Source organism: Acanthamoeba castellanii, assembly GCF_000313135.1.
Source record: "Acanthamoeba castellanii str. Neff unplaced genomic scaffold scf7180000084599, whole genome shotgun sequence".
Classification (NCBI taxonomy): Eukaryota; Discosea; order Longamoebia; family Acanthamoebidae; genus Acanthamoeba; species Acanthamoeba castellanii.
The window spans coordinates 1,519,102-1,545,910 of record NW_004457442.1 but is presented as its reverse complement, the minus strand read 5'-3'; the positions used below and the strand labels follow the sequence as shown (position 1 = coordinate 1,545,910).

At 59.5% G+C, this 26,809-nt stretch overlaps 12 protein-coding genes across 12 annotated transcripts in view; 5 read left to right on the top strand and 7 right to left on the bottom strand.

The window, feature by feature from the left end:
- The window catches only part of ACA1_063970 (SH3 domain containing protein), a gene marked incomplete at both ends in the record, with an annotated part of 3,887 nt that extends 2,990 nt beyond the window's left edge, over positions 1 to 897 (top strand). Inside the window, 3 exons of the mRNA XM_004339598.1 lie at positions 135 to 284; positions 319 to 480; positions 587 to 897. Coding sequence (XP_004339646.1) covers positions 135 to 284; positions 319 to 480; positions 587 to 897 — 623 coding nt within the window. The remainder of the gene's footprint in view (positions 1 to 134; positions 285 to 318; positions 481 to 586) is intronic.
- A 194-nt stretch (positions 898 to 1,091) lies between these two features.
- On the bottom strand, positions 1,092 to 1,921 carry ACA1_063960 (uncharacterized protein; the record flags this gene model as incomplete). Its single annotated transcript, XM_004339597.1, has 2 exons — positions 1,092 to 1,348; positions 1,429 to 1,921. The coding sequence occupies 2 exons, from the start codon at positions 1,919 to 1,921 to the stop codon at positions 1,092 to 1,094; spliced, it is 750 nt and encodes a 249-aa protein (XP_004339645.1).
- Positions 1,922 to 2,069: 148 nt separating this feature from the next.
- On the bottom strand, positions 2,070 to 5,206 carry ACA1_063950 (Fbox domain containing protein; the record flags this gene model as incomplete). The annotated part of the gene is made up of 14 exons (XM_004339596.1): positions 2,070 to 2,161; positions 2,274 to 2,390; positions 2,462 to 2,612; positions 2,702 to 2,814; positions 2,894 to 3,004; positions 3,096 to 3,196; positions 3,293 to 3,363; positions 3,437 to 3,534; positions 3,609 to 3,812; positions 3,890 to 4,039; positions 4,196 to 4,352; positions 4,412 to 4,501; positions 4,595 to 4,899; positions 5,122 to 5,206. The coding sequence occupies 14 exons, from the start codon at positions 5,204 to 5,206 to the stop codon at positions 2,070 to 2,072; spliced, it is 1,845 nt and encodes a 614-aa protein (XP_004339644.1).
- Positions 5,207 to 5,793: 587 nt separating this feature from the next.
- On the bottom strand, positions 5,794 to 6,721 carry ACA1_063940 (RNA recognition domain containing protein; the record flags this gene model as incomplete). The annotated part of the gene is made up of 2 exons (XM_004339595.1): positions 5,794 to 5,922; positions 6,056 to 6,721. 2 exons carry the CDS (start codon positions 6,719 to 6,721, stop codon positions 5,794 to 5,796), a joined length of 795 nt encoding a protein of 264 aa, XP_004339643.1.
- Positions 6,722 to 6,884: 163 nt separating this feature from the next.
- On the top strand, positions 6,885 to 8,554 carry ACA1_063930 (THUMP domain containing protein; the record flags this gene model as incomplete). Its single annotated transcript, XM_004339594.1, is given in 8 exon segments — positions 6,885 to 6,953; positions 6,993 to 7,190; positions 7,295 to 7,358; positions 7,375 to 7,590; positions 7,663 to 7,709; positions 7,748 to 7,921; positions 8,028 to 8,168; positions 8,258 to 8,554. 8 exon segments carry the CDS (start codon positions 6,885 to 6,887, stop codon positions 8,552 to 8,554), a joined length of 1,206 nt encoding a protein of 401 aa, XP_004339642.1.
- Positions 8,555 to 8,650: 96 nt separating this feature from the next.
- Positions 8,651 to 9,843, top strand: ACA1_063920 (uncharacterized protein; the record flags this gene model as incomplete). Its single annotated transcript, XM_004339593.1, has 4 exons — positions 8,651 to 8,900; positions 8,975 to 9,316; positions 9,426 to 9,544; positions 9,628 to 9,843. 4 exons carry the CDS (start codon positions 8,651 to 8,653, stop codon positions 9,841 to 9,843), a joined length of 927 nt encoding a protein of 308 aa, XP_004339641.1.
- Positions 9,844 to 10,080: 237 nt separating this feature from the next.
- On the bottom strand, positions 10,081 to 11,339 carry ACA1_063910 (Tho complex subunit 7 protein; the record flags this gene model as incomplete). Its single annotated transcript, XM_004339592.1, has 6 exons — positions 10,081 to 10,415; positions 10,511 to 10,581; positions 10,675 to 10,819; positions 10,899 to 11,026; positions 11,110 to 11,248; positions 11,312 to 11,339. 6 exons carry the CDS (start codon positions 11,337 to 11,339, stop codon positions 10,081 to 10,083), a joined length of 846 nt encoding a protein of 281 aa, XP_004339640.1.
- Positions 11,340 to 11,855: 516 nt separating this feature from the next.
- Positions 11,856 to 17,749, bottom strand: ACA1_063900 (rad50 subfamily protein; the record flags this gene model as incomplete). Its single annotated transcript, XM_004339591.1, has 26 exons — positions 11,856 to 12,015; positions 12,095 to 12,291; positions 12,379 to 12,538; positions 12,609 to 12,787; positions 12,869 to 13,010; positions 13,088 to 13,267; positions 13,347 to 13,516; positions 13,605 to 13,806; positions 13,892 to 13,986; positions 14,066 to 14,179; positions 14,250 to 14,459; positions 14,567 to 14,696; positions 14,762 to 14,855; positions 14,920 to 15,047; positions 15,126 to 15,215; positions 15,288 to 15,499; positions 15,574 to 15,675; positions 15,748 to 15,852; positions 15,923 to 16,093; positions 16,134 to 16,357; positions 16,432 to 16,660; positions 16,757 to 16,871; positions 16,949 to 17,124; positions 17,215 to 17,382; positions 17,450 to 17,536; positions 17,627 to 17,749. The coding sequence occupies 26 exons, from the start codon at positions 17,747 to 17,749 to the stop codon at positions 11,856 to 11,858; spliced, it is 3,963 nt and encodes a 1,320-aa protein (XP_004339639.1).
- Positions 17,750 to 18,033: 284 nt separating this feature from the next.
- ACA1_063890 (sarcosine oxidase) lies at positions 18,034 to 19,835 on the bottom strand (the record flags this gene model as incomplete). The annotated part of the gene is made up of 7 exons (XM_004339590.1): positions 18,034 to 18,372; positions 18,428 to 18,573; positions 18,666 to 18,852; positions 18,941 to 19,096; positions 19,167 to 19,250; positions 19,423 to 19,622; positions 19,742 to 19,835. The coding sequence occupies 7 exons, from the start codon at positions 19,833 to 19,835 to the stop codon at positions 18,034 to 18,036; spliced, it is 1,206 nt and encodes a 401-aa protein (XP_004339638.1).
- An 882-nt stretch (positions 19,836 to 20,717) lies between these two features.
- On the top strand, positions 20,718 to 22,660 carry ACA1_063880 (regulator of chromosome condensation (RCC1) repeat domain containing protein; the record flags this gene model as incomplete). Its single annotated transcript, XM_004339589.1, has 9 exons — positions 20,718 to 20,919; positions 20,998 to 21,128; positions 21,208 to 21,296; positions 21,476 to 21,596; positions 21,677 to 21,785; positions 21,859 to 21,998; positions 22,146 to 22,251; positions 22,313 to 22,468; positions 22,545 to 22,660. 9 exons carry the CDS (start codon positions 20,718 to 20,720, stop codon positions 22,658 to 22,660), a joined length of 1,170 nt encoding a protein of 389 aa, XP_004339637.1.
- Positions 22,661 to 23,249: 589 nt separating this feature from the next.
- ACA1_063870 (Ser/Thr phosphatase, putative) lies at positions 23,250 to 24,673 on the bottom strand (the record flags this gene model as incomplete). Its single annotated transcript, XM_004339588.1, has 4 exons — positions 23,250 to 23,471; positions 23,591 to 23,752; positions 23,843 to 24,457; positions 24,599 to 24,673. 4 exons carry the CDS (start codon positions 24,671 to 24,673, stop codon positions 23,250 to 23,252), a joined length of 1,074 nt encoding a protein of 357 aa, XP_004339636.1.
- Positions 24,674 to 26,035: 1,362 nt separating this feature from the next.
- Positions 26,036 to 26,795, top strand: ACA1_063860 (uncharacterized protein; the record flags this gene model as incomplete). Its single annotated transcript, XM_004339587.1, has 3 exons — positions 26,036 to 26,172; positions 26,265 to 26,399; positions 26,603 to 26,795. The coding sequence occupies 3 exons, from the start codon at positions 26,036 to 26,038 to the stop codon at positions 26,793 to 26,795; spliced, it is 465 nt and encodes a 154-aa protein (XP_004339635.1).
- Positions 26,796 to 26,809: the final 14 nt, after the last annotated feature.

The window sequence follows — 26,809 nt, the reverse complement described above, 5'->3', positions numbered from 1 at the left end:
GGCCCGCCGCCTCCACCTGCCGGTGGCCCGCCTCCTCCCCCCGGTACGGCGACATCTCATCATCCCCCCCCCTCGCTGCCGCTGTTCGTTCTTTTTCGTGGGAGAGTGTTTGCTGACGCCTCTCCTGTGTGCAGGTGGTCCGCCCCCGCCCCCGGCACCCACCGTCAAGCTGGGCGGCGCCGCGCCAGCGGCCGGCCGCGGCGCGCTGCTGTCGTCGATCGAGGGCTTCCGCAAGGGCGGCCTCAAGAAGGCCAACACTGTCGACAAGTCTGCCCCCATCCTCAGTACGCTTTGCCCCCTCCTCCCTCCCCAACGAAGACAGCCAGCCAGCCAACCAACCGCAATCGACCACCGCAGAGACGGAGAAGACGCCTCCTGGCGGAGGCGGAGGACCCATGGGCGGTCTCTTCGCCGGCGGCATCCCCAAGCTCGGCGGCCGAGGCACCCGGCCCACCGCTTCGCCGCCAGTCGGCGGACCCCGTACGCATCTCTCTTCCTCTTCTTTTTACCGCTCGAGGTGTGAGTGAACGGGCGACTGACCGCGACTCTCTTCTCTCTCTCTCTTTCCTCTTTCTGGGTGCGCCAGCCCCTGGTGGCCCTCCCATGGGAGGCATGCCAATGGGCGGACCGCGACCACCGATGGGAATGCCGCCTGGCGGTCCCCCGCGAGGCCCGCCCCCTGGCGGCCCCCCTCGCCCGCCGATGGGCATGCCGCCGCCGGCCGCCGCCGGTCCCACCGCGACCGCCCTGTATGACTACAACGCGCAGCAGGCGGGCGATCTGTCATTCAGGAAGGGCGAGGTCATCGCCATCAGCACCCAGGCGGGCAACTGGTGGAGCGGCCAGATCGGATCGCGGTCGGGCAAGTTCCCCAAGAACTACGTCGCCCTCAACTAGGCCCCGCTCTCGCTCTCGCTTTCGCTTCGTTCTTCGCTCCTCCGCGAAGAGACCAAGTGGCCAAGTGCTCCTTCCCCCTCCCGCCCTCTTCTCTGCTGGCCGTCACCCCCATTTTTGCGTTTCACCACCGACGCCGCAGCTGTGCAATAAATAATAAATAATTTATGACACGCCCGAGCCTCCAGGCCCACAGGTCATGGCCTAGGCCTCTTCTTCTTGTTCTGCATCTGGCCCTTGCGCACTGCGACCGGTGCCGGCGGCGGGGGTGGTGGGGCGGCGCCCCCGCGGCCCTTGCCTCTGCCTGCACCGCTGGTGCCGCTGCCTGTTGTGCCCAGCGCGGGGGCCACGGCTGCCTTTTTTCGCTCATTGACGCGCCTGCTGAACGTCCTCTCTCTCAACTTGACGGCCTGCTGCGCGCTAACAGCTGCGGCCAGCGCTTCTTCTGCTGCTACTGTACGCGAAGAATATCAGCCATCAGCGCTCACCCAACAATCCCAAGTGAACAGCTCATGGCGTGCTGAGCAGCAGTACCTGCACCACCAGCAGCCTCCTGCACTACTCGGGGCTCGTCCGCGGCATCGAGCTCCCCTTCTTCTCCTTCTCCTTCTCCTCCTTCAGGTTCTCCCTCCAAGTCGCCCTCAACTTGCAGCGCCTGGCGGTCATCCTCTTCCAGGTCGGACTGCAGCTGCCACTCGAGGCGCACCGGTTCTTGTATCGGTTCTTGCGGTGCCTCACCCGCATCGTCTTCCTCATCATCTTCGGTCAGCCCCGGGGCCTGCTCCTCTTCGCTCGTCGAGGCCCCGGGGCTGATGAGAAACGAGTTGGACTCGGCGAAGGGGAGGAGGGAGCGGGCCGAGGTGAAGTAGAGGGAGTGGAGGGCGCTGAGCGGCCAGTCCGCCGCTGCTTCCTTCATATCGGCCTCCAGCGTCGAGACGTGGACCTGGAGCACCAGGACCACGTTGAGGGCGCCAAAGAGTAGAATGCACCCCGCCAGCACCGTCATCCCCAGCCTCTTGACTCTCATCTTCGGCGCAGAACTCAACAGAACAGACCTTTTCTTCAAAGTTGTAACGCGCCCGGTCTTGTTTAGTTGTGTTATGTTGTGTGTTTGCGTGCAAAGCTGTTTTGTTGCGAGCGAACATCACACGCCAGTACTAAAAAAGGTAAGAAATTTAGGTTACGCGAACGCCACGAAGCTCGCGGTAGCCAAAGGAGGCCTCCAGCGAACGGCCGGAGAAGTCGTGGATGGCCAGCTCCCCGTCCCCTACCACCACTGACCACCGCCCGCCGCACACCATGAGCTTAGCGCAAACAGCGCAAAAACAGCAAAAACAGCAAATAGCAAAGCAACGCGTCAACGCTCGGGGGGGGGGTACGCAAGCGGGTGGGATCGATGAGGAGGCTCTCCACGTCGGCGTACCCCGACTCGTGTGTGGCGAGCACACCTGGCGACGCGATGTCCAAGCACGCCACTGTGCCGCCCTGCGCCACCACTGCACGACACCCGGTCACGTGTGAGACGTGCCGTCTTTATGGGGGGGGGAAAGGAGGAGGGGCAGCGTACGGACGCGGGAGTGGTCGGCAGCGAGGCGCCAGATGGGCTTGCGGAGGCTATCGGCGAACACGAGCTGGTCGCCCTTCCATCGCTGCAGGTAGGCCGCCGATCGCGAGTGTGGCACGTGGCCCTCGTAGTGGTTGCCCGCCACCAGCAGCCCCTTTACGCCCCCCGGCCAACCGACCCACCATGTATGGCGATGGTGAGGGGAAGTAGGCGAATAGGCGGGCGGGGGCGGGCGGGACGTACTTGCTCGTGGAGGTGGAGAGCGGTGGGTACACCGCCGGCCTGCAGCACGGCCACCGGGGTGTCCAGCTTGCGGCGGTCCCACACCCGCACGACCCCGTCCAACGACCCGCTCACTGCACGGCCGTTGCAATGGCCCACATGAGACAGCCGTGCGCCACCGGCACCCATGTTAAAGGGGGAGGAGGGACCTACCGATGGGGGAATCGTCGTCGCTGTTGACGCCGATGCAGCAGACCCGACGCGCGTGCTCGATGTCAGCGGTGCGTTCGCCCTTGCGCACGTCCCATAAGCCCACCGAGCGGTCTGGTACACGCGAGAGCCCAAAAGAAGGGCACGGATCAGCGCAGACAACGAGAAGGGTGGCTGGGTCAATTGCCCGGGGTGGCGTAGGTACCAGAGGCGGTGACGAGGGTGGTGAGCGAAGCCAGGCGGGCCTGCACGATCTCGCCCTCGTACCGGGCCACCTGGTGCAGCAGGGACCCCGTCCCCACGTCCCTACATCGCAGGCCGCACACGCGCGGGTCAGCACGTCGTGAACCCATCACGGCCACGGCCCGATGACGTGGAGCGAAGGGGGGGGGGCGACGGTACCAGGCCAAGGCCGTGCCGTCGGCGGAACTGGTGATCGCCAGGTCGCTGTCGGCCTGGATGTCGTTAATCGCCTGCATCGAGGCACACACGCCACCGTTAGTGGTTCAACAACGGATTGCTCAATGAGGAGAAGGGGGGGAGTACCGCGCGGTGGGGCGTGGCGATGGTGGTGCCGGTCGTGTCCGTGAAGGCGCCCTGATCCTCCCACAGGTGGTGACTCAAGAAGTACCGCTGCTGCCCCGCTGTCATGGGCCGGGTCCAACGTTGAGTCAGAAGCGGCAGGTGGGTGAGGTGGGAGAGAGGTGGTGGCACGAACCGTGGCCCGGCGGGTAGGCGCGGTGGGCGAGGTAGAGGCGAGAGTCGGCGCAGGCGAGGCGCGTGTACTCGCCCTGCGTCTCGGCCCGCTTGACGCAGACCGAGTAGGAGCCCCGCTTCAGCCAGTTCCGGTCTACGCACGCCCGCTCCTTGAACCGCTCCATCCACCCGTAGCGCCTGCGCTTCAGCTTGCGCTCTCGCGGATCTGCGCGCCCGCCCGCGTTAGCTTCGTCGGCTGCTCTCTGCCGCCTCACCGTGTCAGAGAGAGGGAAGGGAGCGCACTGTAGTCGTCGACGTCCATGTCGTAAAAGGAGGCGGAGCGGGGGATGGCGGCGTGGGAGGGGAAGGGGGAGGACCACCGCCTGCCGTAGAGCACGCCCCACACGTTGCTGTCCTCGGCCATTTGCCGCCACGTGCGATTGAGCGCGCTCACTGCGCACACGACACACACGACGCACACGACACACACGACGCACACGACACACACGACACACACGGCACACACGGCACACGCACACATCGCAAAAGTCAGCGGACCGTGGTTGACGGACAACGACGAGCGGGCCAACCACCCGGCGAGGTGGGTACCGGAGAGGAGGAGAGTCTTGGGGTCGGTGTGGGAGAGGATGCACAGGATCAGCTCGTTGGGCAGAGCGGCGAAGTAGCCGTAGGTGCCGGCCGCCGCCTCGCTCACCACCCCATGACGCGCCTGCTCACCACCATCGCCCACCATGCACAGCCACCACTGCAGTGTGAGCAGTGCAGACCGGAGACGAGTGGTCATGCAGGGGGGATGGTGCGCACCATGAAGCGGACGAACGAGGTGACCCGCGCAATGCGGGCGTGCAGCTTGGCCACCACCGCACTCGCCGCCTCCAGCTCCTCCCGGAGGCCCTGGATGTGCGTACCGCCCACCACCACCATCACCACCACCACCACCAATCAGCACAATCAATTGCAATAATGAAGAGACGGCGTCGCGCGTACGAGCTGCTGGCTCGCGTGGTCGGGATGGACGAGCAGCCGGCGGATCATGGCATCTGCTGCCCGCCCTTCCTCTTCTTCCTCTTCCTCCTCTTCCTCCTCCTCTTCGTCTTCCTTTTCGTTTTCGTTTTCTTGTTCCTGCTCGCCCTCTGAGGGACACCGGTTCCCCGCAGCTTCGGCCTCAGCCTCGGCCTTCGGCTCCTCGTCTTCGTCGTGGAGATCATCAGGAGAAGGGAGCAGTGGGTGGAGGAGGTCCTGCAGCTGCCGCAGCTGCCCCGCGAACCCGGCCAGCAGGCGGGGCGTAGGAGCTGACGAGGCGGACGACGAGGGCGTCGTGGAGGTGGTCGTGGTGGTGGTGGGGGAAAGGGCGGAGGAGAGGAAGGAGCGGGCCGGTGGCGGCGCGGCGGCGACGGGGAGGCGGGCGAAGTGGAACGTGGACGGGGCCGACGAGGAGAGATGGGAATGCTGGGGGTGGGGGTGGGGGTAGTGATGAAGTGGCGGGGGCGGGGGAGGCGGGTACATGTGGTTACGGGGCGGCGAAGCCGTGTAGGGCGGACCCCCGTAGAGGTAGGGGAGGTCGTCCCCGTGGTAGCTGCCGCCGTGGCTACGCCTCATCCTCGTCAAAGAAGAAGTAGAAGAAGTAGAAGAAGTAGGAGTAGAGGAGACCTGTCTGTAAAGTCCAAAAGCCGGAGTGTAGGGGGGCGACGGAGTGGAAGGAATGAACGAGCGAAAAAGAAGGCAACAACGGAAGTGGTTGCGCTTTCTTTCGCTGCAGTTGGAGAATGGAGCAGGGGTAGTGCTCTTCTTCGTTCTTCCTTTCCTCGTAGGCCCCGGCGGCGGCGGTGGGTTGGCGGGGGAGTGCGAGAAGGTGTGAGGTGGAGGGAATGACCGCAGCGACTGCGGACCACGGCCTCCGTTGGGGGGGGGGGCAGGAGAAGGGCAGTGACGGGCCTCTAACCTGCCCTTGGGCTCCCGGGAGTTTCGCGGTGGCCCACCTGCTCCTCCCGTGGAACGAGAGTGACACCATCTTATCGGATTCCAACGCCGTCACGCGCGCAGCAGAGAAAGAGGGGCGTGCTAGGTGGTGAAGTACTGTGTGGTCATGACAGCATGATGATGATGGTATAATGGTGACGGTATGTACACGGAGAAGCGGGTAACGGTTGTACCTGTAGCAGGTAAGAGGGGTAGGGAGAGGAGGTTCACACCCTTCGCTTCTTCTGCGCCTGCTGGCCCTTGCCCTTGGCCTTGTTCTGCTGCTCCTGCTGCTTTTGCAGCACCGATTGGGCCTTTTCCTCGTCCGTATACTGTTTCCACGTCGACTTGCGCAGCTGCAGCGCACAGAGCACAGAGCACACACAACACACGCAACACGACACGCATCCGCACACAAGGAAGAGTGTTAGGGTGTGCTCAAACATGCAGAGGTCGAATGAAAAGAGAAGGGGAGCCACAATACAATACCTTGACTGGCCGGTTGCCGATGTACTTGCCGTTCATCTCGCGGAGGGCCTTGACGTAGTCGCGCGCGTCGCTGAAGCTGACGAAGCCGTAGCCCTTGGTCTTGAGCGACTTGGGATCGCGCACCACCTTGGACCGCTGGAACGAAGGGTACTTGGCGAAGGCGCTCTTCAGTATTTCGTCGTTGACCTCGTTACCGATGTCGCCCACGAAGATGCGGAAGTCGTTCTCGGGCCAGTCGGCCAGGGTGGTATCCTCCCAGCTCTTGCCCGCCGCCTTTCGGTAGACGATCTTGTTGGTCGATGCCGAGGGCGCCTTCTTGGCGGCTGTGGCTGACTGGGGCGCGACTTGCACCACCACGGGCGGCGCAGATGAGGGAGGGGCGGGGTAGTAGGGCTGGGGGGCCATGGTAATGGTTGGCATGCTGCCGTACATGGGTTGGGGCGGGTACGAGTAGGAGCCTCCTCCGGCGTAGTACGGTTGCGGTGCGCCGTAGGACTGCTGTGGGTAGTGCTGCTCATGCTGCTGCTCACTGTGCTCATACGGCACGTAGGGCGCGTAGGATTGGGCCAATGCCTCGCGATTGATCACTGGCGCCTTTTCCACGACCACTTCGTCATCAGCCTTTCGCTTGGTACCCTGGCCTGCCGCTTGATCTTGTTGATTCATCGTTAGATTGATGGCGAGATGATATATGATTTTCAATTCGCGGTTTTGGCGATCCGGGAAAATGACAAGAAAAGGCACGGAATCTCTATTTTGATATTCTGGTTTATTATGAATTGATTTTCTGGTTTTGGTGTTTTTTTTTGAATCGAAGGTGTCTGCCAGCATGAAGAGGACGGGCGGAGGCAAGGACAAGGGCGGCGGAAAGCGCTCCAAGAAGCAGTACTACCAAAAGGTACCATTTCCGTATCCCCCAGCTCTTCCGCTCCGGCAGCCTTTGCTGAAGAGATTGGGGCGGGGCTTGCAAGCGCAGGGCAAGGGGGGTGGAGGCGGCGGCGGAGGTGGCGGAGGCGGCGGCTTCGAGCGCAAGCAGTTCGAGGCCAAGGATGGGTTCAAGGGCGTGCTGGTAACCTGCGAGGGGAAGCACAAGGAGGGCCAGGCCGTGCGCGAGCTCTTCAACATGCTCAACGAAGTACGTAGGACCCCCCCCCCCTCCCGCCGCCGCCGCCCGCCCGTGAGTGCGTCGATCAGCGCAGCTCTGCAGGTGAGCGGCGCTGACCGCGTGAATGAGAACAGTACGCAGAGGCCATGTACCCGGAGGCCGAGGCACCCAAGGCCGATGCGTCCCTGAGCATTGAGGGTGCGCAGCCCAGCAGCGCCCAAGTCGTGGCCTCGTGGAATGACGCTGGCTGACTCTGCGGGCGTGGATGTTGGGGCGGAGGGCGCAGATGCGCTGGCGGCTGAGATCGCGGATATCAAGAAGGAGGCCAAGGAGGGGCAGCGCAAGTTCTACGTCCTGGAGACCAACGTGAAGGGCCTCATCTTCATCCGCTTCACCGACCCCCGCATGCAGCCCGTCCCCTTCATCACCCGTACCACCTCCCCTCCACCATCGAGTCACTCTGTGTCCCCTCACATCGCGGCGCACATGTCCCCGCGGACAGATATTCTGGAGGACCTCAAGGAGAAGAAGGAGCAGAAGACCAAGTACGTTCTCTTTCTTCTTCTTCTTCTTCTTCTTCTTCTTAGCCGCGGAGACTGACGGACATGCTTCTGGGCGGCGGCGGCGGCGGTAGGAATGCGGTGCGGATGCTGCCCATCGAAAAGACGTGCGCGGTGCAGATGGACAAGGTGCTCGAGCTCATCGAAGAGCTCGCGCGGCCCCACTTCCCGCCCAACCCCCTCCCCGGCCAAAAGAAGCCCGTACCCGCTCCCCTCTTGTCTTCCTTCTCGATGTATCCTCTCTGACCCTTGGCATCTCCTCATCGTGTCGTGCGTGTCGTGCGTGTCGTGTCGTGCTTGATCGCAGTTCACGATCGTGTTCAAGCGCAGGAACAACGACAAGGTGAGGCAGATGGACACGATCGAGGCAGCGACCAAGCTCCTGAGCGATGTGGGCATCCTCAACTACCGCAACGCCGAGATCACCATCCTCGTCGAGATCTTCCAGGTCAGTGGCCCACCACCACTTCAACACCACCACTTCACCGCCAAGAGAAGTGCTGACGCGGGCTTCTCTCTCTTTCCTCGGGTTGGCAGAGGGCGTGCGGGGTGGCTGTGATTCCCAACGGGGCCTACGATCGGCTGGAGGACTTCAACGTGCGCCGCATCTACGAGAAGGAGCTCGGCGGAGCCAAGGCGGCACCGGCACCGGAGGCCAGCGCCGGTGCGACCGCCCAGCCGACCGAGCTAGGGCCGGAGCCGGAGGTGCCTGGAGAGAAGGGGAAGGAGAAGGAGGAAGACGAGTCACCCCACCCGAACGAGGCGCACGAGAAAGGCGGCGACGACCAGCAGCAGCCACCACAAGTGGGAGAAGGCGAAACGCCCAAAGAATAGACAATACGCACCGGAGTTTGGGTTTTTTTCTTCCTATTTTTCTTTTATTCTATTTTCATTTCATTTCATTATTTTTTTGAGTTAAAAACAGTGGCGATGGAGGCGGCCCCACCAGCAACAGCAGCAGAGACGTGGGGAGGGCGGGAGGGTGTGTGGGGCAGGCCGGTGGGGTCGTTCACAAACGGCTGCGAGAGCGACTACGCACTGACGCGGCTCGTGGGGGAGCCCTTCAACACCCTGGCCGCCCTCGCCATCGTGGGCATCGGCCTCTTCGGCCTCTATCACTGCGCACCGCCCGGCCACGAACTGCGCACCCGCGCCACCTACCTCGCCCTCGCCCTCCTCGGTGCCCACCCTCACCCCTGACCGCAGCCTTCTTCTTCCTCTTGCTCCCCTTCTCAACCGCCCAGCCTGGTGCAGGAGCGGGTGCGGCGCTGTTCCACGTGACGCTGCTCGAGTTCACGGAGCTGTTCCATGGGCTGCCGGTGGTGTATGCCGCGTGCGTGCTCCTGTTCTCGGTCCTCACGAGCCAGCGCGAGCCTCCTTTCAAGGCCACCGAGTCGCAGGTGCCTGCTACGCGCCGAGCTCACTACAGCCCCTTGCCCACACGTGAAGAAAGCACTGACTCGAGCGTCGCTGTGCTGCCCCAGCTCGTGCTGTGCCTGGCGGTGTACGCAGGGATCTCGACGCTCGCGCCCATCCTGCTGGACTTTGACGAGCTCGTCCCGCTGGTGCCCATGTTCGCCGGCATTGCCCTGGCCGGTGCGCCCCCTCCCCTCTCCACGCACCCCAACAGACATCACTCCAGTACTGTCGTGCACGTCGATGTATTGACTGAACACGGCGGGTGTGGCGGACATTGGCTCGGCAGCCCTGGCGCTCCAAAGTTGGCGGGCCTACAGCGAGCACCAGCCCATCCTCGACGAAGCTGGAGCCGCCGCACTCGGCAAGGCCTCCCTCGGCATATTCGCTCTCGCGCTCGTCTTCTGGGTGCGCCCGCAGAACTCGCCCCGGTTTCCACCTACATTTGCTGACGTGGCGTTCGTGTCGTGTCGTGTGTGTCGTGCTCGTAGCTGGTGGAGACCCAGTACTGTACGACGATCGCGGTCTGGAACTTCCACGCACTGTGGCACGTGCTGGAGGGCGTAGCGGGGTACCTGCTCTGCGTGTTCCTCTCCGCGTGCCGCGCCATCAGCCTCGGGTGGGACGTCAACATCCTCTACTGGCGCTCCGTGGTGCCCGTCATCGTCATCGACAGGGACCCCGTCTCCTACTCCATGGAGTTCTGATAGTGATGGTGATGGTGATGGTGGCGATGCTATGAAGGACGCGTTGTAGAGTATTTATGATTCAAATTGAAACCCTATAGTGTTGTGCTGTGTTGCACACGGCTGCGTCTGGTGGGTCCATGTCCGGTGAATCGCACCTCCCAGTGCGGCGTCGTTCAGGAGCCCGCTCATACGCCGTCGGCCATGGTCACCTCTGACATGACGCACCCACCAGCCACGAATTAGTCAACCACCAGGCTAAGCCGAGAGCAGGAAGAGGCAGCATGATGGCAGACCCTTGGTGGTGATCTCGCCGGGCTCGGTCTCGTCATCGCGAGCCTCCTCCATTTCCACCTCGCGCACCCGCTTCCGGGCAGTCTCGGCAGAGGAGGACACGGCTGGTGGTTCGTCGGCGAGTGCCTTGCCCTTAAGGGTGTCGTCCGTTGCCTCCGTTGCCGGACGCTTGCGCTTGCCCGTGGCCACGGACTCCTTCCGGCTCTCGTCCTCCTTCGCCTCCTCTCCTTCAGCGCGCAGGGCTCGTTGCAGGTCGTCGATGCAATCGAACAGCAGCGCAAACTGCTTCCTGCGCTTCTCTGCACATACGTACGGGCGGGTCGTAGGCAAAACGTTGTCAGCTTTTGCGTCTGTGTGTGACGTCATTGACGAAGGGAGAAGGCGGGGCTTGTACGCGTGGCGTCCTCGATTTGTTGCTTGGCGTCGGCCAGGGACGCCAGGTCGTCTTCGAGGGCCTGCAGCTGTCTACAAATGTAGGAGAGGCCGGTGTCAACAAAGAAGGCCCGATGGCACGCACGCACGAGCATGATAGGAAGGTGAGATGGCGGAAGGTCTCACCTCTGAGTGTCGGCCCGGCTGGGGTACTGATTGATGATTTTGGCAATGGCTTCGTATTCCTCCTTGTGGTTCCTACGCCTCTTCTCGTGCTCCAGCTCCGTCTTCAGCCGCACCAGCTCCTCCTTTGCCCGCGCAATCTGACCCTCTGCGCGTTTTGGAACGGGTCCGGGGTGTGAGCGTTGACCCCACACTCCACAAGGCGGGGTGAAGGTGTGGGCGAGTACCGCGCTGCAGGTGGAGGGAGTGGTACTGCTGGAGCTCGCGACCATTGGCATCAGCGGTGGCCCGCAGCTTATCGAGGGATATGTCAAACAGGTCGAACTCCTTCTGGATTTGGCCCTCCACCAGTTCCCTGCGCCAAGTTGTTTGAGCCCAGAGGAAAGTAGATTAAAAAGCAAATTAAATAATGGATCGATAGTGGGTTGGGGAGGGTACACTTCGTCGAGGGTGGTGGTGTCGCTCTCGGCGGCACGAATGAATGCAAAGAACTTGGCGGTAAGAGTAGTGACTCGTCGATCGTTTACCACCACAAGCCGATTTCGGATGGCGGCCGTGTCTTCAAGTTCCTTAGATGCTGCTGTGGCAGATGAAGTAGGAGCGACGGGCTTCTCTGGCTTATCCGTGGAAGAGGACGTACGTTCCCGTATCTTGCTTCTGTCCCCCATGTTGTTGATTATTTCAGGAATTGCTTTTCTTGTTCGCTTTCTTTTGGAGCATCTTTCTGTCTTTTTCCTCTCTTTGTCGTCTGGGCTGTTCAAACGTGTCCAATGCCCAACCTTCATCAGAAGCATCCGTGGTCCAGTGGCAAGATTTCCGCCTGCCACGCGGGAGACCCGGGTTCAATTCCCGGCGGATGCATATCTTTTTACCTGGCCTCTCCCCAGCACGATTGTTTTGCCTGCCTCTTTGGTTGGGCAGCCAGACAACAGCCAGACCTGTGGGGAATTTTTTGTCTGGGAGATGATGCATATTTTGCCTCTCTTGGAGAAGGAGGCTACTTGCAGAGTCTGATGAATGCCTTTTTACAGTGCTTTTAGTTTTTGAAGTTGAGAACCTGGTGGCATTGTGTGTTGTGGCTAAGGCAGGATCAGCTGAGGTCACGAATGTCCTGTCGCTCCAAGATGCTGTGGCCGCTGTTTTACGCGTGGTGACACCCAGTAATCAAGTCAGATTCCGAATCCTCACTCATAGGAGTCTTGGCCTCGGACGTACTTGATGTCTTTCGATACGCGCCAGTAGTAATCCGCGTGTTCGCTGCGGCCAAGGAGCTGCACGAACTCCTCGTCGTGCGTGATGATGATGAGCTGGAAGTTGCGTTGTTGGCTTCGAGAGGCAATAATGCTGCGCACCGTAATGTTGACAGGAGGGACATCGTGAGAGGAAGAGCAGTTGACGGTCAGGCGAGGAGCAGGGAACGTACTTGACAAGGGCATTCGCGAAGCTCTCGACGTTGTAACGATCGAGGTTGGTGGTGGGCTCGTCCAGGGCGAGGATGCCACAGTTGAGGCAGAAGGTCTCTGCCAGCGCAAGCCGGATTACAAGCGAAGCCAGGACTTTTTGTCCAGCACTGCACCTGCCGCGCATGTCCAGCTCGGTGTCGCCCTTTACCATGATCACCTGTACCACGTAGCCAATCAGCGGTTAGCCCAAGCCCGCTACATTGGCATGTGTCCCGTTCAATGTGAACAAAGTGTGGGAGCATACCCGGTAGTTGTAGCTGGACTTTCCGCCCTCCTTCGTCGGATCGACGTCGGCGCGAATCTCGATGGTGTCTATGTCCTGCCCTTTGTATGTGTGTTGCCACAGTTCACGAAGGATTTTGTTGATTTCCTCCATCTTGACCTGATGGTACTTCATCAAGGCTCTGCGCAACGGACGTCAGGGAATGCTCGATTAAACCGAACCTTGAAGAGGAGAAGAGAAGTTGTGCGTACTTGTTGAGGGCGTGGTAGTACTTCTCAAGATCGCTCGTGGCCATCTCCGTAGTCTTGACCTTGATCAACATCTGTCGGAATTGGTCGTCGATGTCTTTGTAGATGGGTTTGGCGAGTTCCTTGTGGTGTTCCTTGATCTGACTCGTGAACGTGTCCCGCTTTCCGATGAGCTGGTTGAGCTGTAACAGGGAGCATGCATGTCAGCGCGCATGCCGAGCGATCTATTGCTCTCTCTATCCAAGTGCGCGCAGACAACGTACCTTGCGCTTCTTCTGTTCGGTGGTGCTCGTGAGACGGTCCATGTCGAACTCCACCGACTCGGTGTTCTCCAGCTGGGCCTCTTCCTCCTTCTTCTTGACCCGTGTGTTCAGCTTCTCCAGGTCGGCCTTCTGTTTCCGGTATCTGTGCGCGTAACATCGCCGTAGTAAGCTGAGTTAGCCCTTTGCAATTCGGACTCGGCAAGTCGAGAGACCAGGTACCGGATGTTGTCGTCAATGTTGCGCTTGAAGATGTCACTCGTGGCCAGGGACTCGCGTATTTCGAGCAGGGTGTCGTTGCCCTTCTTGACATCTTCGTTGATGGCCACGATGCGCGCCTCCGTCTCCTGCTTCTTCTTTGCCAGCTTCTCCTCGTCTGTCATCAGCTCCTCCAAGTTCTTCCTGTGCAGGATAAAGAGTGTAAGCAAGCTCGTCACAGAAACGGAAACAGCGACTCTTCAAGCCAAAGAGAGAGCCGAACCCGCTGATTTGCTTCTGCAGGGTCTCGATGAAGGCCAGCCGCTCCTGGAAAAGCTGTCGCTCGTTGACAACTTCGTTCATCTTGGCCTCGTTTTCGGCCTCGGTCTGGTTCTTCTGCGCCAGTACCTCCTCCCTCTCGCCCAGCTTGACCGCGAGGCCCTCTTCCGCTCCCTGCACATCCATTCCAATGAAGTGGCGATTCGTCAATCGGCCCGCAAGCCCAACGCATGAGGCCGCATTGCACATGCGTAGACTGTACCCGAATCTCCTGCTGGAGCGTTTTGCTGCTGTTCTCGATTTCAGCCATGTTCCTCTGCAGCAGCGCGATGGAGTCATAGCTGCCCTTTGACTGAAGGAGCTTGTCCTTGAGCTCGAACACGCACGACTCCAGGCGACGAATGTTGTCCTGTCGCGCCTGCTGCTCCTTCTGCGCTCGCTCGGAAGCCTCGAGAAGCTCTTGGCTGTGGATTTGCGGTTGATTAGATGGGGGCGGGAGTCATCAGCCGTGCGCGGCAGGCGTTCCTCCAGGTGCACACAAGAACGTACCTCTTCTCCTTGAGCGTGGAGTATTCCTTGTCCACCTCTTCCACGGTGCGCATGTCCGAAGAGGATTGGAGCAGCGTGCTTTCCTCTGCGCGAATCTGTGCGCCGGGGCAAAGAAATGTGAGAAGTTTAGGGGTGTTTAGGGGTGAAGGAACCACAAGGGACACGGGGTGGTACCTGCTCGCTGAGCACGGTGAAGTCCTTGTAGTGGCGCAGGATGGCCTCTGCGTCGGACATGAGCGCGGAGGCCTTGGCCTCTTCAGCTTGCAGCTTCTCCAGCCGGAGTGTCGACTAAACGGAGGGAGGTGGCGGTGAGCGCTCTCCTTGCTGGGGGTGTGGGAAACATCTATCATGGACGAACCTCTTTGATCTCCGAGTTGAGCTCGGTCATCGATTGCTGGATGGCCGACAGGCGCTGTTGGATCTGGGGAACCTCGGTGTCCTTCAAGCGCGTGATATCCTGCCAGGTGGGCAACAGGCCACACAGCTGTTCGTAGAGCGTCTCCTGCTCCGTGAGCAGCTGCTTGTTCTCCTGCAGCGACGTGGGCACGTTGTCTATGGTCGATTGCATCTGCATACACGTACCACCAGAGCACGCAGAGAAAAGTGATTCAACGCTCAGTTCTTGGCCTCACGCCGTGGCACGAGACAGCCAACATGTGTGGTGGAGAGGCGAACCTGGTCGAGCATTTTCTTGAGAGCGTCGCCATGGATGCCACGATCGCAGAGGGGACACTCCTGATTCTCACGCGCCAGCTCGATGAAGTTCTGGTAGATCAACTCGGCGGACTGGATCATGAGCACGTCCCTGGAGAGCGATGGGGTTAGAAGCAACTGGCAGAAACAGCACTAGCGATGAGAGCGACCACGCACTTTCTCACATTCTCCACTTTCTTCTCAGCTTCTTTTATGAGCACCGGCAGGGGTCGGTCGTCTTCGCCGATCACCTTGATCTCCTCCCTCTTGGCTGTTTACAAGAGAGCAGGTCAGTTGTTGACCTAACAGTGAGGCTTGGCGAGGATATCATGAACCTTGCAATTGTCGCTCCAGCTGCGCCAATCTCGATTTGATCGACTTTTCTTCGCCAACAAGCGAAGAGGCCTTCATTTTCACCCCCTCCAGGCGGGAGCGGGTAGCCGCCACCTCCTCCCTCTTGGCCCTGCGGTGGTCAAACGGCATGCGAGTGAGCACCTGACAGTGAACTCAAAGCAAGATCGCGACGAGTAGGAGTGTGTACGCGATGGATTTCCCCAGCGCGGGCTTGAGGGCCTCTATGTTCACCGCCTGACCCAACACTGCCTCGAAATCGGCCTGCTTGCTCTGGTATCTGTGCAGGGTGGAGAAGGAAATGAGTTGGACACAGGGCAAAAAGAGGCGGGTGGTGCGGTAATGCACATACCTTGCGCGGTAGGTCTCTTCTCTTTCCCTCTGCTGAGACTTCTTGACGTTGAGCTTGGCCCTCGCGTCGGCCTGGAGGTTCAGCTTGCGCATCAGCTCGCGGAGGGAGTTCATGCCAGTCTCGACCTGCTTCCTCTGCTGCATGAGGTCACCGATCTCACGCGCTAGCTCTTCAAGGCCCGCCTCCTTCTTGGCCTGTTCCAGGGCTTCTTGCTAAGCGCGGGAGGGAAGAGGTCAGCATGCATCGGTTCTTTGTGAGCGAGAGATAAATGCAAAGACCGCTATACCTCGGACTGCATTTGCGCTTCGAGTGCGCCAAGGCTGCTGTGCAGAGCCCTCTTTGCCTTGATCTCTGATTCCAGCTGCTTCAGCTTGTTTTCGTTGGCTCGCTGTTCGTGTTCGGTGGATGGTCAGTGCAACGAGTTGGCACTAAGCACTAGCAAAGTGGCGGCGCAGCGTACCAGTTGGCTTCTCTTTTGGGTCATTTGGGCCTCCAGCGTGCTTTGTTCTGACTGGAGCCTGTTCAGCACGTCGGAGAAGTTCTTTGCGCTTGCCACGTTCTCCTCCTGTTCAGACGACACACGAGATGATGAGGACATGACCACTTTGTGCCCAGCACACATAAAGAGAGGGCACCTTCAGTTTCATGGTCTTTTGCATGATGGCGTTCAGCAGTTTCTTAGTCGTTTCGAGGAACTTGGTCATTTTGGCTTCTGAGTAGGGTGGCTTGTCGAAGTCCTGCAGCCCGTAGTAGTCGATGAACTCAAGGATGAGGCTGTCCCGCTCTGCGAGGATGGTCTTGCGCCTCTGCAAGGGAAAAAAGAGCCGCAAACATGCAGTCAGTCACCGGCCCACTCGATCGAGTGTCATAGGAGCGACAGGGTGATCTTGCCTCTATGGCAGACTTGATGGAGCTCATCTGCTCATTGATGCTGAAGAGGGCCGCGTCGTGCTGATTCTTGCTCCGGTGCAGCTTTTCCAGCTTTCCCTCGAGCGCGTTCTCGGCTTGACGTCGAGACTCCATCTCCTCATTAAAGGAGGCGGCCAGAGAGAGCAGCTCCTCGTCCGATTCTGACGCAAAGCGCCGACATGAGCGTGTGAGCTACTCACAGCCACAAGGGAAAGAGAGGGGCACCATAACATACCTTCGAACTCTTGCTTGAGCTCAGCATAGGTTTTCTGGTTTTCGTTCACCATCTGCTGTCGCACAGCCTTGAGTTGCTTAATTTCGGTCATGAGTGTGTTGATCGAGTTGAACTTGCGCTTGAGTTCGGTAAGCAGCTTCTCCTGCTCGTCTATCTCCCGCTGCAGAGCTGCCATTTCCTCGTTGGCCTTGGCCTGGAACTCCAGCTTGCTCTTCAGCTCTCGTTGAATCTGTACAGATGATTACGGTCACGATCAGGCCACGGACACTGCACCGAATCGATCCTGAGAAGCCGAGCAGTCAGCCGGGCACGAATGGAGGCATACCTGGTGGGCATGGTCCTTTTGATTCTGCAAGTTCTCCAGCCGAAGCTTGCACTCTTTTATCTGCTGGGCTTGTTCCTTGCGGTGCTTTTTGATAGCTTCCAAGGCTTTGGTGTATCTGAGGGTATAATGCAGGTTTTGAACGGAGTCAGTCTTCCAGTGTGCGTACGCGACACAGAGCAAGTACGGTCGCACCTCGTGGCAGCGAAGATCTCGTCAAACTTCTTCTTCAGCACCGAGGTCTCGGACAGCGGCCAGTTGGACTCCTCCTGGTGGCAGAAGATAACGTTTTCCAGAATGGGACGCGACACACCGACTAGCTCTGGTATCTCACGATCCAGGTCCGCGCAACGGAAGCTCTGGCTTACTTTCTGAAGTGATGTGAACGCGGCCACTTGTGAGTGAGGTGCACCACACGAGGCAGTAAATGTCGAGAGATGAAGCACTCGGGCAGTTCTCACCTCTCCAGCCGCATTGTAGGTCTGGAGCGCGCTCTCGAGTGTCTTGCACACTTTCTTGTCGTTCGCCTGCTGGGTGAGCTGCAGCGATCGCGTGCAAACGATGGGCTTTCCGTTCACGTTCCTGAAGCGCAGTTTGATCTGGGCCTTCACCTCGCGCTCGCCTGCCACCTGGCGCACAACCGTCGGGTGAGCTGCACTGCTGCCGACCAAGGGTCACAAAAAGCCAACGTTGTACCTTGGGGTCGTGAATAAAAGCTTGGCCATTCTTCGCGCCTGGTGGCATGTTGCCCGTCGTGGCGTACTTGAGGCATTCGATGATCGTCTGCGGTGGCGAAAGAAACGTAATTACTCAGGTGCCTCCCAGATCCCATTTATGAATGTAACATCGTGAATGTAAATCACGAATGCATACCGTTTTGCCGGCTCCATTGTGCCCCACGATCAAGGTGAGGGGTTTGTAAAATTCGATTATGTTTCTGTTTTGTGGGCTGAAGCTGCGAATGCCCTGGATGAGCAGCTTGTCGATGGTGGTCATCTTCCAAGAGCTCAAATTTGTTTGCTACGCAAGAAAGAAGGCGGGAAAAAGAATAAATTCGGTCATGCTCCTTTTCCTAGAATTATTAATACGCGAAAACTTAGAGAGCCGCCTTTGGGGAAGAGCGAAGACCGGCTGCAGGGCGTGTGACGGCCAGAGCCTCCACCGGGAAGGAGGTCTTGCCGTTGAGGGCATACTGGCTGAGCACCAGCCCGATGAACGATGCCCATTTGTACCCGTGACCGCCTACTCACGTCGTCGCGATCAGAAAAAGTCGCCAGATGCTAAACGAGGAAGGCTTCTTTGCACGTACAGCCAACGGTGAGGGACACCTGAGGGAAGTTAGGCAGCGTGTCGACGATGAGGTCGTCATCCAGCGTGTTGGCGTAGAGACACGTCTTGGTGTACAGCCTCGGTCCGACTGGATTACAATTAAATGTGAGGAATGTATCAGTCAGAATGGGCGTGCCAGGCAGCGTGGAGGGCAGCATGCTACGGGCGCCGGGCATCGTCTTGGCCATGTAAGCCTCGATGTTGTTCAGCAAGTCCACATCGGGCTCGAAGCCGCGGGTATCAGGGTCCACCTCCTTACCACCGATGTGGACGCCAGCCTTCGTGCCCACCTGAGAATCGTGTGAGACCAGAATGCAACCCACTCAGGCAACGCGCGTCGCTCACCTCTCCGTAGACCGGGAAGCCGTAGTAGCAGTCCTTCTCCTCGACGCTGATCCACACTGGGAACCGAGACGGTGAGAACTCACGTAAATTGGGTGTCGCCCAGTAGGTGATCTGCTCCTTGGTGGTCTTGATCGGCACCTCCAGCCCTATTCGGTATGCGGTTAGCAGTTGGGTGGAGCCGGTCACTACTCGGACCCAACGCCCCGTGCGATCCAAAGGGGAAGCGCTTGGCATTTACCGAAGGGCTTGAGGCAATGGTTGGTCCAAGGGCCAGCGCAGATGATCAGCCGCTTGCACGTGAATTCGCCCTTGCTGGTCACCACCTTGGCGCCCTCCTTACCGATGGGAATGATCTCCGTGACCTTCGTCTGATCGAGCACGTGCGCTCCTCTCTTACGGGCGAGAGTTATGTGCGTGGAGTTTGCCTGTTCAAGTGCGGTGTGAGTAGTCAAACTGTGTGCGGGCAATGCTTGTTTAGATCTCGTCGCATCCGACACCGAGGCGCGCACGTACCAGGCGAGGGTTGACAATGCCTGCATCGGCCTGGTAGAGCACTCGGTAGTTGGGCGTCAGGGTGAGCTGTGGCCACCTCTTCATGGCCTCTTCCGCTGTCAGGTCATCGAAGGGAACCTCGTTCACCGCCATCGCGCGGGCGTAGTCGTCCAGGTCCTGGTACATCGGTCAGGCAGGCGTGAGCCAGCGTCAAGGGGTCGATACGGTGGAACGCAGCGTAACGCACCTTGTTGTCCTTGGGGCCGAACACAAGGCCACCAGTGCGGTGGACCAGCTCAATGCCGGCTTCGTCCTCCACCGTTTTCCAAGCCTACATTGCCCCCCGACCACATAAAAACACATCTCACGGGGGTTTCTTGAGACTGGGAAGTGGATCAGATCACCAGGCCTGCGCTACGTGGCAACGAGATCGTACCATGTACCTGCCGCGCGGTGAACGGGTTGAGATGAGTCTAACTCCAATTCAAGCCTTGCTGATGTACGACACGGGGAAGAAGGGCGAAGTACATGTGCGGCGCGATCTTGGTGTACCAAGGCGCGCTCTGGGCGAGGCGGATGATGCGGGAGTGGTCCTGAGAGCCGCCGCGGTGGTGGAACAGGTCGTACTGCTCGAGGCCAAGCACCGACACCTCTCCAGCTTTCTGCTTGCGCGCCACCCAGTACAGAGCCGCAGCCCCGAGCCCTGCCGCGTAGTATGCGTTGCCAATTCAATATATTTAGCTTTTTATTAAAAAATAAGCAAATAAATACCAATGAAAAATAATATTATACCCCCCCGTTTTCTTAGGTCCGAGTTCGTACCGCCCAGGCCAATTACAACCACGTCGTACGAGGAGCGGATATCCTTGGGCGGCTCGCCAAACTCGAAGCCGTAGGCTGGGCGGGGCACTTCCATCTCGTAGAAAACAGAATCAATCCTCCGTTATTTGCGAGGTTTGAGGTGCAACATTCTTCCAGCTTGGCAGCTAAATATTTACGGCATGTGCCTGAAATTTCACGACGAATCAATAACATGGCAAGTTCAGCATCAAGTTGGTGGAAAACACGGCTCAAGTAAACAACAAATAGAGGGCAAGCCAATGTTGCGCCGAGCGGACGCAAATAAAGAAAGGTTCTCGGCCTGGACAAGGAGCACCGTGCACGAGGTGTTGTGTGGACAGCACTGATGATTGCAGGAAGCACCATCGCCTACTCGGCAAGGACGCTTGCTGCAGCCACCAGTGCTGTACACTACCTACTTGGTTGAGCGGTCCCTGAGCCTGGCCTGGCAACGGTTCTTCTTGGCCGTCTTCCGTTTGTTAAGAAGACGCCACTACGGCTTCGATGACGCCCCTGGATGAAAAGGGAGGTGGGAGGGTACAACTTCGCACCTTAAATAAGTACACTCGATCTTCCGGGCCGGTTCAGGACCTTGTGCTCCGCTGAAGGGCGGTTTTGAGCGTTGGCGAGTTTGACGGCGTCTGTTGTAACGCAGAAGGAGCGAGAGAAAGAAGGAACGACTTGCTCGCCTCGGCCGGGTGCTCCCTTTGGACTCGGACTTACGGCGTTTCTCCACACCCGGCTGTGTGGCGGTGGCCGTTCGCTCCCCAAATTCCGTTTCTTGGTTCCAAAAACCTTCAAATACTCTGCATTTTTTTATTTAGTACCGGAAGATGAACCGGAGGGCTAGCGCGAGCTTGTTGCGCCTGCCGAGGGCTCCGTGTCACCGACGCACTGCCACTTCGACAGTGCGGCAGGCCAGCCGGCTGGTGGCGTGGTACTCCCCCCCACCACCCCAATGCAGAGCCCTACACCTACGCACTACTTGGCGCTGTTGGTTGTGCGAAGGGGGTGGGGCCACCACGGCCAGCTAGGGATCGCAGGAGTGCCGCTGTCCCACACGAAGAGCGGCTACTTCCCCGCGCCCGTGCAGATGCCGGAGGGCGACGAGCAAGTGGTCGACCTCGGCTGCGGCCACTTCCACGCCTTCGCTCGCACCGGTACGCGGCGCGCCTCGCTCTCTATGAGCGCTCAGCATCTTGGTCGGTGGCTCGCTGACGATGGTCCTTCCTGCGTAGCCAAAGGCAACGTATACGGCTGGGGCATGAACGAACACCACCAGCTGTTCGGAGAGCACAACGACAACGTGGACACCCCGCGACTCCTCAACCCCATGCTGCCCTTCCTTGCTCACGAGCCACCACCCCAGGTGCCCACACTGCGCTGCAACCTGGTGTCACATTGGGTCCTGCTCACGTCAGCCAGTGATGGGTGCGCGCGTCGTGCAGGTCAAGAAGATGGCAGGCAGCGGCGTCACGTCCGCGCTGCTCGTCGCCCACCACGACCGAACGGAGCTATGGACATGGGGCAGCAGCATGTATGCCCTCGCACATGCTCCTCAGTTTCCAAAGGTCGCTGCCCGCCTCCTCCACGGCTGTGCGCCTTCGTGGGCAAACCCGAAAGTCACCACGATCGTGGACTCACTTCTAAAGCGTGTGTTGTGTGCTGCATCGACTTCCTACTGGGAGAGTAGAAGAAGGCAGCCTCTGCGCCCAGCAAGGTGGTGGGTCTCGAGGGAGAGGAGATCATAGACTTCGGCCTGGGGTGGGGCCACGGCCTCGCCCTCACCGCCAGCAAGAAGCTCTTTGTTTGGGGATGGGGCAAGAACGGCCAGCTGGTACCCTTTCTTTCCTCTACTCTTTCAATTCAACGGGCGATCACGTGTGCCTCTACTTACCTCTTCATCTCTCGGACCAGGGTTTGGGCAACTACGACAACCAGCCCGTGCCCGCCCAGGTGACCGCCCTCTCGGGCGTGCCCATCCGCTCTCTCGCCGTGGGTCCCGACTGCAGCGCGGTGGTCTCTGGTACGCGTGCAAAGCGCATTCCACTGATGTCCACCACTCTGGCCGGCTCACCGCGCGGCGGCTACCTGGACAGAGGAGGGACAGGTCTATTTCTGGGGGCGTAACGAGTACTGGATGCAGATCAAGGTGGCCTGGACCAAGGGAGGCGAGACCATGGGCGAGTGCGCGCCCATCCACATTGCCTTCCCCGACAAGGCGCCCCGAATGAGGCAGGTGAGCACACGCTCTCTTGCGTGTGCCGTGTGGTGTGCCGTGAGCCGCCGTGTGCCGTGTGCCGTGTGCCGTGTGCCGTGTGCCGTGTGGCGTGTGCCGTGTGCCGTGTGCCGTGTGCCGTGTGCCGTGTGCCGTGCTTCACCATAGGCTTCTCTCCGTCAGGTGCGGTGTGGGTACGGCCACCTGGTGGCCGTGGATGAGGAAGGGCAGGCATGGGCGTGGGGGCTCAACAAAAATGGGCAGCTGGGCTTAGGTAAGTGAAGTAAGAATTCACCGTAGCTGTGGTGGACTCCTCACCATCAGCGTTCGGCCAGGGGACAAGGAGGAGCACCAAGAGCCGCGGCCCGTGGCGTTCTTCCGGGAGGAGAACCTCAAGGTGGCATACGTCAGCTGTGGGCGCGTGCATACGGTGTTCTTGACAGACGACGGCCGCCTGTGGACGTGCGGGAGCGGCGTCTATGGCCGCCTAGGTGCGCCGCCTATCTCGCTCCCGCATCTGTCTAACTCGACTCAATTCTCTGAGCGGCGCGCCTGTACACGTTGCAGGCCATGGGGACAAGGAGGATCAGATCGTACCGACCCTCGTCGAGTCGCTGGCCGACTCGCGTGTGACCCAGGTCGAGTGCGGATACGACTTCAACCTCGCCCTCCTTCACGTCTGAGCCTGTGGCCAAAGAAAAAAGAAAACAAACAAAAAACAAAAAATATAAAAGAAAAAAACCTGCAGGTTGGTGTGTCACAGAACTGGGAGCCTTCCTTCCGCGGAGCCACTGGGCTGGCGCATCAGTAACAACAGGACCACAATGCCCAAGGTTTCCATCTTTCTCCTGTTACTGGTGCAACTTGCCACGGGGAAATGCACATCCCAGGCGAATTGAAGGCAAGGCCGCTTCTTTCCTTTGTTCGGGTCCTCGGTCTGAGTGCCGTGAGCGGCCTGGCGGGCACGTGACCCCGAAACCCGACCCCATCATGCCCATCTTAGCCCATGGCCGTAAGTCCGATCCCCAATAAATGGCGGTCCAACCCCACTGAGAGCCATCTCATTACATTCCACACACACCACACACACACTCACCGCACACACCTCATAATTGGGATCGTTAATGCGAAGTGGTGGGCAGCTCTGGTGGTTGTAGAAAGCGTGAGTGTGAAGAGATCCCACGCTTCCTGCAATCATCAGTGCTGCCCACGAGCACAAGAAGCAATTACCTAGGTACACTCCTTGGTCGGACAATCGCGCCTAAAGGCCCACTACTTCTGTTTCTTCTTCCGCTTCCGCTTGTTGCTCTCGTCTTCATGCGGTTCCTCCGACGCTTCGTCTTCGTCTTCTCCTTCCTCCTCTCGATCGGATCCGCGCTGGTCCTCCGATCTGCTGCGCCCATCAGGAAAGACCTCCAGCACCAGCTTGGGCCTATAGGTCGCCTTCAGCGCATGCCACACCTTGTTCCTCTCCGCAGGGTGACCAAAAGCATTCTGGTTGAATAGAAGTGTCAGATATTGATATCGTGTGTGTGTGTGTGGCGTGTGTGTGTGTGTTGCTGGCAGCCCCGATTTGTGAGTGTGACGCGCACGAGAGGAGAGACGATATGCACCTGTACATAGCGAACGCTGTCGATGACCTTGTCTTTGTCGATGTGAGTGTGCCCAAACACGTGCACTTGCGACCCGATCCGCCTGATCTGTTCATCCAGTCGCTCGTCGCCCACCACCAACGGCAGCGTCTTGTTGAGCAGGAAGATCCGCTTGGGAAGCAGCTGCACACACCACCGCACACACCACACGGCCGCGAGTGGAAGGAATGCGTGAGCATTCCAGCATTAGGCCACACGTCCAGTAGGGAGCACCTCGAAGCGGGGCAGGAAGTGGGAGAAGGAGACGACGGGCGCATCGAAGGGCAGGAGCGACGAGTCCATCCACTCCTCATTGCGTGCGAGGAAGTGGGCGGCCACACCGCCTACCGCGCCGTCGAGTTCCGCTGGCCACGCGCACGCTCGGAAGTCGAGCCAGCCGCGCCGGTAGTCGTGCGACTCTCTGTCCCACTCCGGATCGAAGCTGGGTGTGTACCAGGCCAGCAGGGGCACGACCCACACCTGGCCGTTGACCTTGGCCGGTTGCGTGTGGACGCCCACCTCCTCGCACACGCGTAGCACGTCGGCCAGCTTGGCCAGCGAATCGCAGGTCCCGTTCTGCTTCTTGTCCGACCGCGCCAATCGCAGTTCGTTGTTGCCAGGGCAGAAGAAGACGTTGCTCATCCTCTTTTTTGTCGATCTTTCCTCTTCTTCTTCCTCTTCATCTTCATTTGCACCTTCGTCATGGCCACCGTGGAAGACCTCGGCCAGGAAGCCGAGAGTGCGGCGCAGGAGGCTGAGCTCCGTTGAGACGTCGCCCGCCACGATGAGCACGTCACGGCCCGTATAGCCGCCCTCCTTCACCACCTCCTGCAGGTGCGCCCAATTGCTCTGTCACGCGGCAGCCACCGAGAGATGAGCAAAGGCTCCAACGGGGCAAAAAAATGACGCAAAATAAAAATTAAAAAAAGACAAAATAAAAATAAAAAAAGACAAAATAAGATTATAGATTGGAAACCGCTGGGGAGGCACCTTGTGGTCCACATGAAGGTCGCTGCAGGCAAACACGCGAGTGGAGACCCCCACCCCAGGTGCCGAGTTGCCCATCGATGGTTCGGTGGTTCGTTCTCTTCGTTGCTGCTTTTTCTGTGCTTCTGTCGCGGCTTGCTAGCTTCAGTTAAGTTTGTGTGCGAACGTTGAACCGCACAACCCCCCCCCCTCCAACGCTGCGTTTGAGCAGGCATTTCGCTTTGGCTGTTGTCGGCGTGTGTTAACGTGTATTATTAATAACAGCTGAACGTTATGGAAGAGGCCAAGCGAGTCGCTGTTCTCGCGTTGCCGCGCTACTGCCAACGCCCAAATTAGGGGTTTAACGAACTTATTTTAGGTTAGCTTTTGGCTTCACGACCTGCATGCTCCAGGCGAGCAGGTGGTGTTCAAGTCTTACCTGCCGACATCTTTCCCTACAAGGACAACTTCAGAGAGCTCTTATGGTAAGGTACACCTTTTAGAAAGCTGGGGGCAGAGGTTCAACCTTGTCTCCTTCTTCTTCCTCTTCACCGCGGTCACACCACACGCCTGAGCCCACTGCCCCACAGCCGCCCATCGTTTCTCTTTGGAGGCCACACTGCCAACTCGCTCGAGGTGAGGCGTCCGTCAGGCTCTCCCAATGCAGTCGGAGGGTGATGGCGACGACGTGGTGGAGGAGGTATGTTACCTGACCACCCGGCGCACCATTAAGACCACCCAGGTGCACGAGACAACGTCCGAAGAGGTACTCGGGCGGCCGAGTACGGGTCCCTCCGTGCTCCACATCTCCAACCTCCTCAACACTCCCTCTTCATCCACGTCTATCTCCACTTCCACCTCGTCGTCTTCTTGTTCTTCGTCATGTTCCTCTACTTCTTCTTCTTCCTCCTCAACCTCCAGCTTCGCCTACCCGCACCTACTCGCCCCGATATCTCTTGGCTCTCCAGCCTCTTCTTCCCACCGGGGTGGGTCTCCGTGTGTGCGACCCAACCTGCCTCCTCTGATCCTCACCCTGCGGCAGTTGGCCCAGGACCGCGACGGCCTATCCAATGCCCCACCGCTGCCTGGTCACGACCAGGATTCGCCTATGGTAACGCCCTCGCCCATTCGTTTTCGTTTCGTCATGGACTTTTCTCTATTCACCCGTCAACCGGCCCTTCTCTTTGAATGCAGCCCTCTTGGGGGAGCGCTACGGACCATCGGGATTACCATAGCCCGGGTCGGCCCTACTCCCCGATCGACTCAAGCTCGTCGCCTGGCCACTGTTGCCTCCTCCCCTCCTTGCCGCCTCTGGCCACCCTTCTGGCCAGCTCCCCGCCTCTGCCACCGCATTCCTGTACAACCACAGCATATGGCCACAACCGAGTGGTGACCGACTCTCCCGATCGTCATCGTCGCTTCAGCCACCCGCTGCCGCTTGGCACCTCGACGAGCCCGTGCATGCGGTCTTCTTCAACCAGCAGCCAGAGCCTCCAGTGGGTGACCGAGACCACGGAAGACGAACGCGGCAAGACGTCGGTCACCTCCTTCGCTGTCGGCGACCCACCGCACTCCAAGATTGACAAGGGCGACCTCAAGTACTCCAGTTCTCTCCATCGCAACCCTCGCGTAGTAACACCAGTTTTGGAGAACCCACCCTCACAGTTTATGTCTCACTCCTTCTTTGCAGACGCAAGTCGGGCGAGAAGTGGGAGGTGTGGATCCAGGAGTACAGCGACCTGCCGCCCCAGAAGCGGCCCTCCTTCGCTGCCGAAGGAGGCAAACGAATCCCCAGCCACATGCGCCGCAACCTACCCTGCGAGGGGTGCGGCACCACCGAGACCTGCCAGGTTTCTACCCCCCCCCCTTCCACTGACTGCTTGTGGTACCGCTTCAGTCGACTGACAAACTCTGCTGCAGTGGCGACGAGGACCCAAGGGGACTACAACGTACGCGCGCAGCCCTGGCTGGCGCACTGTGGTGTGGTTGCCTATGGGCGCTGACTCTGTTTGGCGTGTGTGGCTACAGACTGTGCAACGCTTGCGGTCTCTGCTACGCAAGGAATCTGGCCAAGCCCGGCGCCGCGGGCAAGGGAACGAAAGGCAAGCATTCGCCTGATGGCAGCGGAGACGCGTCGCCATCCGACGCCATAACGTTCCTGCCATCAGAGCCGCCTGGCGCGGCCGACCAAAAAACGCGACGCCACACTACGGCCGGCTAAGTGCACCACCTGCT